Genomic DNA, 13,616 nt, shown 5'->3' with positions numbered 1-13,616 from the left:
TACACATTATAGATAGCGTTTCCTACACATTATAGATAGCGTTTCCTACACATTATAGATAGCGTTTCCTACACATTGTAGATAGTGTCTCCGACACATTATAGACAGTGTTTCCTACACATTATAGATAGCGTTTCCGACACATTATAGAGAGCATTTCCGACACATTATAGATAGTGTTTCATACACAATATAGACAGTGTTTCCTACACATTATAGATAGTGTTTACTACACATTATAGATAGCGTTTCCTACACATTATAGATAGTGTTTCCTACACATTATAGATAGTGTTTCCTACACATTATAGATAGTGTTTCCTACACATTATAGATAGTGTTTCCTACACATTATAGATAGTGTTTCCGACACATTATAGAGAGTGTTTCCTACACATTATAGAGAGCATTTCCGACACATTATAGATAGTATTTCCGACATATTATAGATAGCGTTTCCGACACATTATATATAGTGTTTCCTACACATTATAGATAGTGTTTCCTACACATTATAGACAGTGTTTCCTACACATTATAGAGAGCATTTCCGACACATTATAGATAGTGTTTACTACACATTATAGATAGTGTTTCCTACACATGATAGATAGCGTTTCCGACACATTATAAATAGCGTTTCCGACACATTATAGATAGCGTTTCCTACACATAATAGAGAGCTTTTCCGACACATTATAGAGAGCATTTCCGACACATTATAGATAGCGTTTCCTACACATTATAGATAGTGTTTCCTACACATTATAGATAGCGTTTCCTACACATTATAGATAGCGTTTCCTACACATTATAGATAGTGATTCCTACACATTATAGATAGTGTTTCCTACACATTATAGACAGTGTTTCCTACACATTATAGACAGTGTTTCCTACACATTATAGATAGTGATTCCTACACATTATAGACAGTGATTCCTACACATTATAGAGAGCATTTCCGACACATTATAGAGAGCATTTCCAACACATTATAGATAGCGTTTCCTACACATTATAGATAGTGTTTCCTACACATTATAGATAGCATTTCCTACACATTATAGATAGCGTTTCCAACACATTATAGATAGCGTTTCCGACACATTATAGATAGTGTTTCCGACACATTATAGATAGTGTTTCCTACACATTATAGATAGTGTTTCCTACACATTATAGATAGCGTTTCCGACACATTATAGATAGTGTTTCCTACACATTATAGATAGTGTTTCCTACACATTATAGATAGTGTTTCCGACACATTATAGATAGTGTTTCCGACACATTATAGATAGTGTTTCCTACACATTATAGATAGTGTTTCCTACACATTATAGATCGTGTTTCCTACACATTATAGACAGTGTTTCCTACACATTATAGATAGTGATTCCTACACATTATAGACAGTGATTCCTACACATTATAGAGAGCATTTCCGACACATCATAGAGAGCATTTCCAACACATTATAGATAGCGTTTCCTACACATTATAGATAGTGTTTCCTACACATTATAGATAGCATTTCCTACACATTATAGATAGCGTTTCCAACACATTATAGATAGCGTTTCCGACACATTATAGATAGTGTTTCCTACACATTATAGATAGTGTTTCCTACACATTATAGATAGTGTTTCCTACACATTATAGATAGCGTTTCCGACACATTATAGATAGTGTTTCCTACACATTATAGATAGTGTTTCCTACACATTATAGATAGTGTTTCCGACACATTATAGATAGTGTTTCCGACACATTATAGATAGTGTTTCCTACACATTATAGATAGTGTTTCCTACACATTATAGATCGTGTTTCCTACACATTATAGAGAGCATTTCCTACACATTATAGCTAGTGTTTCCTACACATTATAGATTGCGTTTCCGACACATTATAGATAGTGTTTCCTACACATTATAGATAGTGTTTCCTACACATTATAGATAGTGTTTCCTACACATTATAGATAGCGTTTCCGACACATTATAGATAGTGTTTCCAACACATTATAGATAGCGTTTCCGACACATTATAGATAGTGTTTCCTACACATTATAGATAGTGTTTCCTACACATTATAGATAGTGTTTCCTACACATTATAGAGAGCATTTCCTACACATTATAGATAGTGTTTCCTACACATTATAGATCGTGTTTCCTACACATTATAGAGAGCATTTCCTACACATTATAGATAGTGTTTCCTACACATTATAGATAGCGTTTCCAACACATTATAGATAGCGTTTCCGACACATTATAGAGAGCATTTCCTACACATTATAGATAGCGTTTCCTACACATTATAGATAGCGTTTCCTATACATTATAGATAGCGTTTCCTTTATATTATAGATAGCGTTTCCTACACATTATAGATAGAGTTTCCTACACATTATAGATAGTGTTTCCTACACATTATAGATCGTGTTTCCTACACATTATAGAGAGCATTTCCTACACATTATAGATAGTGTTTCCTACACATTATAGATAGCGTTTCCAACACATTATAGATAGCGTTTCCGACACATTATAGAGAGCATTTCCTACACATTATAGATAGCGTTTCCTACACATTATAGATAGCGTTTCCTATACATTATAGATAGCGTTTCCTTTATATTATAGATAGCGTTTCCTACACATTATAGATAGAGTTTCCTACACATTATAGATAGCGTTTCCTATACATTATAGATAGTGTTTCCTACACATTATAGATAGCGTTTCCTATACATTATAGATAGTGTTTCCTACACATTATAGATAGAGTTTCCTACACATTGTAGATAGCGTTTCCTACACATTATAGATAACGTTTCCTATACATTATAGATAGTGTTTTATACACATTATAGATTGTGTTTCATACACATTATAGATAGCGTTTCCTACACATTATTGATAGCGTTTCCTATACATTATAGATCGTGTTTCCAACACATTATATATAGCGTTTCCGACACATTATAGATAGCGTTTCCTACACATTATAGATAGTGTTTCCTACACATTATAGATCGTGTTTCTGACACATTATAGATAGCGTTTCATACACATTATAGATAGCGTTTCTGACACAATATAGATAGTGCTTCCAACACATTATAGATAGCGTTTCCTACACATTATAGATAACGTTTCCGACACATTATAGATAGTGTTTCCTACACATTATAGATAGCGTTTCTGACACAATATAGAGAGCATTTCCTACACATTATAGATAGAGTTTCCTACACATTATAGATAGCGTTTCCTACACATTCTAGATCACGTTTCCGACACATTATAGAGAGCATTTCCTACACATTATAGATCGTGTTTCATACACATTTATAGATACTGTTTCATACACATTATAGAGAGCATTTCCTACACATTATAGATAGTGTTTCCTACACATTATAGATAGCGTTTCCTACACATTATAGATAATGTTTCTGACACATTATAGAGAGCATTTCCTACACATTATAGATAGCGTTTCCTACACATTATAGATAACGTTTCCGACACATTATAGATAGTGTTTCCTACACATTATAGAGAGCATTTCCGACACATTATAGATAGTGTTTCCTACACATTATAGATAGCGTTTCTGACACAATATAGATAGCGTTTCATACACATTATAGAGAGCGTTTCCTACACATTATAGATAGTGGTTCATACACATTATAGATAGTGTTTCCCACACATTATAGATAGCGTTTCCGACACATTATAAATAGTGTTTCCTACACATTATAGATAGTGTTTCCTACACATTATAGATAGCGTTTCTGACACAATATAGATGGTGTTTCCTACACATTATAGATAGCGTTTCCTAACACATTATAGATAGTGTTTCCTACACATTATAGATAGCGTTTCCGACACATTGTAGATAGTGTTTCCTACACATTATAGAGAGCATTTCCTACACATTATAGATAGTGTTTCATACACATTATAGATACTGTTTCATACACATTATAGAGAGCATTTCCGACACATTATAGATGGTGTTTCCTACACATTATAGATAGTGTTTCATACACATTATAGATAGCGTTTCTGACACATTATAGATAGCGTTTCATACACATTATAGATAGTGTTTCCTACACATTATAGATAGTGTTTCCGACACATTATAGATCGTGTTTCCTACACATTATAGATAGCGTTTCCGACACATTATAGATAGTGTTCCCTACACATTATAGACAGTGTTTCCTACACATTATAGATAGCGTTTCCGACACATTATAGATAGTGTTTCCTACACATTATAGATAGCGTTTCCGACACATTATAGATAGTGTTTCCGACACATTATAGATAGTGTTTCCTACACATTATAGATAGCGTTTCCGACACATTGAGAGTGTTTCTGACACATTATAGATAGCGTTTCCTACACATTATAGATAGTGTTTCATACACATTATATATAGCGTTTCCTACACATTATAGATAGCGTTTCCTACACATTGTAGATAGCATTTCCGACACATTATAGATAGTGTTCATGACACATTATGGATAGTGTTTCCTACACATTATAGATAGTGTTTCCTACACATTATAGACAGCGTGTCCTACACATTATAGATAGCGTTTCCGACACATTATAGATAGTGTTTCCTACACATTATAGATAGCGTTTCCTACACATTATAGATACTGTTTCCTACACATTATAGATAGTGTTACCTACACATTATCGATAGCGTTTCCTACACATTATAGATACTGTTTCCTACACATTATAGATAGTGTTTCCTACACATTATAGATAGTGTTCCCGACACATTATAGATAGTGTTTCCTACACATTATAGATAGTGTTTCCTACACATTATAGATAGTGTTTCCTACACATTATAGATAGTGTTTCCTACACATTATAGATAGTGTTTCCTACACATTATAGAGAGCATTTCCTACACATTATAGATTGTGTTTCCTACACATTATAGATCGTGTTTCCTACACATTATAGAGAGCATTTCCTACACATTATAGATAGTGTTTCCTACACATTATAGATAGCGTTTCCAACACATTATAGATAGCGTTTCCGACACATTATAGAGAGCATTTCCTACACATTATAGATAGCGTTTCCTACACATTATAGATAGAGTTTCCTATACATTATAGTGTTTCCTACACATTATAGCGTTTCCTACACATTATAGATAGCGTTTCATACACATTATAGATAGTGTTTCCTACACATTACAGATAGCGTTTCCTACACATTATAGATAGCGTTTCCTACACATTATAGATAGCGTTTCATACACATTATAGATAGTGTTTCCTACACATTATAGATAGCGTTTCCTACACATTATAGATAGTGTTTCCTACACATTATAGTGTTTCATACACATTGTAGATAGCGTTTCTGACACAATATAGATAGTGCTTCCTACACATTATAGATAGCGTTTCCTACACATTATAGATAACGTTTCCGACACATTATAGATAGTGTTTCCTACACTTTATAGATAGCGTTTCTGACACAATATAGAGAGCATTTCCTACACATTATAGATAGAGTTTCCTACACATTATAGATAGCGTTTCCTACACATTCTAGATCACGTTTCCGACACATTATAGAGAGCATTTCCTACACATTATAGATCGTGTTTCCTACACATTATAGATAACGTTTCCGACACATTATAGATAGTGTTTCCTACACATTATAGAGAGCATTTCCGACACATTATAGATAGTGTTTCCTACACATTATAGATAGCGTTTCTGACACAATATAGATAGCGTTTCATACACATTATAGAGAGCGTTTCCTACACATTATAGATCGTGTTTCCTACACATTATAGATCGTGTTTCCTACACATTATAGAGAGCATTTCCGACACATTATAGATAGTGTTTCCTACACATTATAGAGAGCATTTCCGACACATTATAGATAGTGTTTCCTACACATTATAGATAGCGTTTCTGACACAATATAGATAGCGTTTCAGACACATTATAGAGAGCGTTTCCTACACATTATAGATCGTGTTTCCTACACATTATAGATAGCGTTTCTGACACAATATAGATAGCGTTTCATACACATTATAGATAGTGTTTCATACACATTATAGATAGCGTTTCCTACACATTATAGAGAGCGTTTCCTACACATTATAGATCGTGTTTCCTACACATTATAGATAGTGGTTCCGACACATTATAAATAGTGTTTCCTACACATTATAGATAGTGTTTCCTACACATTATAGATAGCGTTTCCGACACATTTTAGATAGTGTATCCTACACATTATAGATAGCGTTTCCGACACATTATAAATAGTGTTTCCTACACATTATAGATAGTGTTTCCTACACATTATAGATAGCGTTTCCGACACATTATAGATAGTGTTTCATACACATTATAGATACTGTTTCATACACATTATAGAGAGCATTTCCTACACATTGTAGATAGTGTTTCATACACATTATAGATAGCGTTTCTGACACATTATAGATAGCGTTTCATACACATTATAGATAGTGTTTCCTACACATTATAGATAGTGTTTCCTACACATTATAGATAGTGTTTCCGACACATTATAGATCGTGTTTCCTACACATTATAGATAGCGTTTCCGACACATTATAGATAGTGTTCCCTACACATTTTAGACAGTGTTTCCTACACATTATAGATAGCGTTTCCGACACATTATAGATTGTGTTTCCTACACATTATAGATAGTGTTTCCGACACATTATCGATAGTGTTTCCGACACATTATAGATAGTGTTTCCTACACATTATAGATAGCGTTTCCGACACATTGAGAGTGTTTCTGACACATTATAGATAGCGTTTCCTACACATTATAGATAGTGTTTCATACACATTATAGATAGCGTTTCCTACACATTATAGATAGCGTTTCCTTCACATTGTAGATAGCATTGCCGACACATTATAGATAGTGTTCATGACACATTATGGATAGTGTTTCCTACACATTATAGATAGCGTTTCCTACACATTATAGACAGCGTGTCCTACACATTATAGATAGCGTTTCCGACACATTATACATAGTGTTTCCTACACATTATAGATACTGTTTCCTACACATTATAGATAGTGTTACCTACATATTATAGATAGCGTTTCCTACACATTATAGATACTGTTTCCTACACATTATAGATAGTGTTTCCTACACATTATAGATAGTGTTTCCTACACATTATAGATAGCGTTTCAGACACATTATAGAGAGCGTTTCCTACACATTATAGATCGTGTTTCCTACACATTATAGATAGCGTTTCTGACACAATATAGATAGCGTTTCATACACATTATAGATAGCGTTTCATACACATTATAGATAGCGTTTCCTACACATTATAGAGAGCGTTTCCTACACATTATAGATCGTGTTTCCTACACATTATAGATAGTGGTTCCGACACATTATAAATAGTGTTTCCTACACATTATAGATAGTGTTTCCTACACATTATAGATAGCGTTTCCGACACATTTTAGATAGTGTATCCTACACATTATAGATAGCGTTTCCGACACATTATAAATAGTGTTTCCTACACATTATAGATAGTGTTTCCTACACATTATAGATAGCGTTTCCGACACATTTTAGATAATGTTTCCTACACATTATAGAGAGCATTTCCTACACATTATAGATAGTGTTTCATACACATTATAGATACTGTTTCATACACATTATAGAGAGCATTTCCTACACATTGTAGATAGTGTTTCATACACATTATAGATAGCGTTTCTGACACATTATAGATAGCGTTTCATACACATTATAGATAGTGTTTCCTACACATTATAGATAGTGTTTCCTACACATTATAGATAGTGTTTCCGACACATTATAGATCGTGTTTCCTACACATTATAGATAGCGTTTCCGACACATTATAGATAGTGTTCCCTACACATTTTAGACAGTGTTTCCTACACATTATAGATAGCGTTTCCGACACATTATAGATTGTGTTTCCTACACATTATAGATAGTGTTTCCGACACATTATAGATAGTGTTTCCGACACATTATAGATAGTGTTTCCTACACATTATAGATAGCGTTTCCGACACATTGAGAGTGTTTCTGACACATTATAGATAGCGTTTCCTACACATTATAGATAGTGTTTCATACACATTATAGATAGCGTTTCCTACACATTATAGATAGCGTTTCCTTCACATTGTAGATAGCATTTCCGACACATTATAGATAGTGTTCATGACACATTATGGATAGTGTTTCCTACACATTATAGATAGCGTTTCCTACACATTATAGACAGCGTGTCCTACACATTATAGATAGCGTTTCCGACACATTATACATAGTGTTTCCTACACATTATAGATACTGTTTCCTACACATTATAGATAGTGTTACCTACATATTATAGATAGCGTTTCCTACACATTATAGATACTGTTTCCTACACATTATAGATAGTGTTTCCTACACATTATAGATAGTGTTTCCTACACATTATAGTTAGCGTTTCCTACACATTACAGATAGTGTTTCCTACACATTATAGATAGTGTTTCCTACACATTATAGATAGTGCTTTCTACACATTATAGATAGTGTTTCCTACACATTATAGATAGTGTTTCCTACACATTATAGATAGTGTTTCCTACACATTATAGATAGTGTTTCCTACACATTATAGAGAGCATTTCCTACACATTATAGATTGTGTTTCCTACACATTATAGATCGTGTTTCCTACACATTATAGAGAGCATTTCCTACACATTATAGATAGTGTTTCCTACACATTATAGATAGCGTTTCCAACACATTATAGATAGCGTTTCCGACACATTATAGAGAGCATTTCCTACACATTATAGATAGCGTTTCCTACACATTATAGATCGTGTTTCCTACACATTATAGTTAGCGTTTCCTACACATTACAGATAGTGTTCCCGACACATTATAGATAGCGTTTCCTACACATTATAGATACTGTTTCCTACACATTATAGATAGTGTTTCCTACACATTATAGATAGTGTTTCCAACACATTATAGATAGCGTTTCTGACACATTATAGATAACGTTTCCGACGCATTATAGATTGTGTTTCCTACACATTATAGATCGTGTTTCCTACACATTATAGAGAGCATTTCCTACACATTATAGATAGTGTTTCCTACACATTATAGATAGCGTTTCCAACACATTATAGATAGCGTTTCCGACACATTATAGAGAGCATTTCCTACACATTATAGATAGCGTTTCCTACACATTATAGATCGTGTTTCCTACACATTATAGTTAGCGTTTCCTACGCATTACAGATAGTGTTCCCGACACATTATAGATAGCGTTTCCTACACATTATAGATACTGTTTCCTACACATTATAGATAGTGTTTCCTACACATTATAGATAGTGTTTCCAACACATTATAGATAGCGTTTCTGACACATTATAGATAACGTTTCCGACGCATTATAGATAGTGTTTCCTACACATTATAGATAGTGTTTCCGACACATTATAGATAGCGTTTCTGACACATTATAGATAACGTTTCTGACACATTATAGATAGTGTTTCCGACACATTATAGATAGCGTTTCTGACACATTATAGATAGCGTTTCCTACACATTATAGTTAGTGTTTCCTACACATTATAGATAGTGTTTCCTTCACATTATAGATAGCGTTTCCTGCACATTATAGATAGCGTTTCCGACACATTATAGATAGTGTTTCCTACACATTATAGATAGCGTTTCTGACACATTATAGATAGCGTTTCCTACACATTATAGTTAGTGTTTCCTACACATTATAGATAGTGTTTCCTACACATTATAGATAGCGTTTCCTACACATTATAGATAGCGTTTCTGACACATTATAGATAGTGTTTCCGACACATTATAGATAGCGTTTCTGACACATTATTGATAGCGTTTCATACACATTATAGTTAGTGTTTCATACACATTATAGATAGTGTTTCATACACATTATAGATAGCGTTTCCTACACATTATAGATAGTGTTTCCGACACATTATAGATCGTGATTCCTACACATTATAGATAGTGATTCCTACACATTATAGAGAGCATTTCCTGCAGATTATAGTTAGTTTCCTACACATTATAGATAGTGATTCCTATACATTACAGGCTGATAGTGCAATGTCTGCTTCTTCATTCTGCGCCTCTCCCACTGAAAGATCCTCTCCAGGCCTCAAAAGATGTCCCAAACACTGGTTCCTGGACCGTCACTCCTTGCTGCAGGAACCCATTCCTCTCACAGTAATCTTCCATATTGCCACTGCATTCACACTTGCTCTGCCTGGTATGGCTTCCCAGCGGAAGGTCCCGGGGACAGTCGGGGGGTGGGGGAGGGGGGGGGGTGCGGTGGGGTGATGCGCAGGGAGGGGAAGATTTACTGGAATAAAAGCAAATTACTGCAGATGCTGGAATCTGAAACCAAAAGAGAAAATGCAGGAAAATCTCAGCAGGTCTGGCAGCATCTGTAAGGAGAGAAAAGAGCTGATGTTTCGAGTCCAGACAACCCTTTGTCAAAGCTAAAAGGCAGAGAAAGTATGAGATATTTATACTGCAGGGGGAGGGAATGAAAGATGAATCTTAGCCAGAAAAATGATAAATATCTCCCACAAATATCTCCCCCGTGGAGGTTTCGGGAGGGAATTCCAGAGGTGGAGGTTTCGGGAGGGAATTCCAGAGGTGGAGGTTTCGGGAGGGAATTCCAGAGGTGGAGGTTTCGGGAGGGAATTCCAGAGGTGGAGGTTTCGGGAGGCAGCTGAAGACGCAGCCACTAATATTGCAATGTCTGAAATCAGTGATGGGGAAGAGGCTGGAATTAGTGCAGAGATCTCCAAGTGTTGTGGGGTTGGACAAAGGTGGGTGAGGCCAGGGAGAGACTTGAAAGTAAGGACGAGAATTTTAAAATCAAAACATTGCTTGTCTGGGAGCCACGATTGGTCAGCGAGACAGGGGTGAGAGGGGAAATGGGACTCGCTCCGAGGTAAGATGGATATTTTTCCCTCCTTTGAACTCAATGTTTACTGAGGAAGCACTGAGCTCACTGCTGCCACTCTCTGTGTTAAATACATGATTCCCACTTTTCTGCTGCTCTTGCCCTGTCCCCCCAGCCCCCCATTAAACCGCAGCCCCCCCGTTACCCATTAAACTGCACCCCCCGTTACCCAATAAACCGCACCCCCCCCCGTTACCCATTAAACTGCAAATCCCCCCCCACTCCCTCACTCGGCAGCATGGGGTTAAGATGCAATGCTGCAAATTCTGGATATAATATATTCTAATCTCTCGCTCCTGCTTGCTGATTTCCTGATGGATCCCCCACTGACCCACTGACCCGTCCCTGCCACACCTTCATTAGCTGGTCTCACATCCAATCCACTGACTGCTCAATATAGCACTCACCCCCACCCCACCCCCACCCCACACCCCCACCCCCTACCCCCTCACCCCACCCCAAACGCCCTCCGACCCCCACCCCCATCCCCCCACCCTACCCCTCTCCCTCCTACCCCTCTCCCTCCTACCCCCACTCCCCCCTCACCCCCATCTCCAACCTCCCTCACCCCCACCCCACCCCCCACTATCCCTCACCCCACCCCAACCCCTCTCCCTCCCACCCCCACTCCCCCTCATCCCTATCCCCACCATCTCCCTGCCCCCATCCTCCCACCCACCGTCAACCCCACCCCCCACACCCCCAGCCCCACTCCCCCACCATCTCCCACTATCTCCCTGCCCCCACCCTCCCGCCTCCAGCTCCCCCCGCCTCCCCCCCCCCCAGCTCCCCCACCCCAGCTCACCCCCCCCAGCTCCCCCCGCCCCCCCCCAGCTCCCCCACCCCAGCTCCCCCTCCCCGCCAGCTCCCCCTCCCCGCCAGCTCCCCCCTCCCCGCCAGCTCCCCCCTCCCCGCCAGCTCCCCCCCCCCAGCTCCCCCCGCCCCCCCCCCCAGCTCCCCCACCCCAGCTCCCCCTCCTCCCCAGCTCCCCCTCCCCGCCCCCATCAGGTTCTGATTGGTGGATTTGCAGTTTCAGGATGCCCTGCTCCTTTAATCCATTGCCCCGAGGGTTACTGAGCCTCCATTGGGTCAGGGCTCTGCTGCCCCTCCCTCGTGTCCTGCAGTTTCCACCAATCAACTCCTACCTTGAATGGTGCGTTTGAAGAAAGCTTTGCAGGCCTCACAGGAGGCGACTCCGTAGTGAAAACCGGAGGCCACGTCCCCACACACCAGGCACAGCCGCTTGGGGATGGACTTCAGGGCATACTCGCACTTTGTCAGGCAGTCGTCCACAATCACACCTGAGCAGGGGTCAAAGTGCGTCCGACAGGGCACGACTGAGCCGGAGCTGGAGAAGAGGGAAGGGGAGTCCAGGCCGTGGGGGTGAGAGGTCACGGTGAGGCTATAGCCTGGGTTGCTGTCCGAGCAGTCAATGGGACTATGTCGCGTGACTGTGTCGATGATGGAGGTGGGACTCGAGGGCTCGGTCTTGATGTAGCTGGAACTGAGGCGCTGATCGTCACTGGACATTGTGTTCAGAATCCTAAAGAGTCAATGAGATGGAGAGAGAGAAACGTCAGAACATCAGTGCGTCGGGATTCGCCCAGAGAGCAGCACCAAGTAACACTCACTCACGCCCCTCACCCACGCCCCCCCCCGCCCCCTCGCCTGCGCCCCCCGCCCCCTCACCCACGCCCCCCGCCCCCTCACTCACACCCCCCCACCCCCTCACCCACGCCCCCCGCCCCCTCACCTGCGCCCCCCCGCCCCCTCACCCGCGCCCCCCCGCCCCCTCGCCTGCGACCCCCGCCCCCTCACTCACACCCCCCCACCCCCTCACCCACGCCCCCCGCCCCCTCACCTGCGCCCCCCCGCCCCCTCACCCGCGCCCCCCCGCCCCCTCACCTGCGCCCCCCCGCCCCCTCACCCATGCCCCCCCACCCCCTCACTCACACCCCCCCACCCCCTCACTCACACCCCCCCACCCTCTCACTCACACCCCCCCACCCCCTCACTCACACCCCCCCACCCCACCCCCTCACCTCACACCCCCCCACCCTCACTCACACCCCCCACCCCCACTCACACCCCCCCCACCACCCTCACTCACTCAGCACGGGTGTCAGTGCCCCAGAGAACCGGAACCCATTCCTCCCACGCCAGTCTTTGAGCCACACATTCTGTTCTTTAATCTTATTTGTCCAATGACAATTTGCACCTGGCTCAGGGAATAATCCAGAAGTCATTCCCCTTGAGGTTCTGCTTCTTAATTTGATCTCTAACTCCTCACACTCCCTGCGCCACACTTCCTTCCTCACCCTGCTGCTGTTGTTGCCTCCCACACACAGCACCATCCCCGTCTCACTGCGGGTTCCTCTCCAACCCGGGGCAAATATCCTGAACCCTGTCACCGAGCAACAACACAGCCGCCTCTTTGCTGCAGAGAACAGTGTCGATCCCCCTC

At 40.2% G+C, this 13,616-nt stretch overlaps 1 protein-coding gene across 1 annotated transcript in view; it reads right to left on the bottom strand.

Annotated features, from left to right (window-relative positions):
- esrrb (estrogen-related receptor beta) overlaps window positions 1-12,682 on the bottom strand; it is a 54,013-nt gene extending 41,331 nt beyond the window's left edge. Inside the window, exon 1 of the mRNA XM_078233150.1 lies at window positions 12,298-12,682. Within this exon, the coding sequence (XP_078089276.1) occupies window positions 12,298-12,682 (385 nt within the window). The remainder of the gene's footprint in view (window positions 1-12,297) is intronic.
- Window positions 12,683-13,616: the final 934 nt, after the last annotated feature.

This window comes from Mustelus asterias, chromosome 18 (assembly GCF_964213995.1).
Source record: "Mustelus asterias chromosome 18, sMusAst1.hap1.1, whole genome shotgun sequence".
NCBI classification, from domain to species: Eukaryota; Metazoa; Chordata; class Chondrichthyes; order Carcharhiniformes; family Triakidae; genus Mustelus; species Mustelus asterias.
Note: the sequence above shows the minus strand (reverse complement) of the source record. Positions and strands in the feature narration are given on the sequence as shown.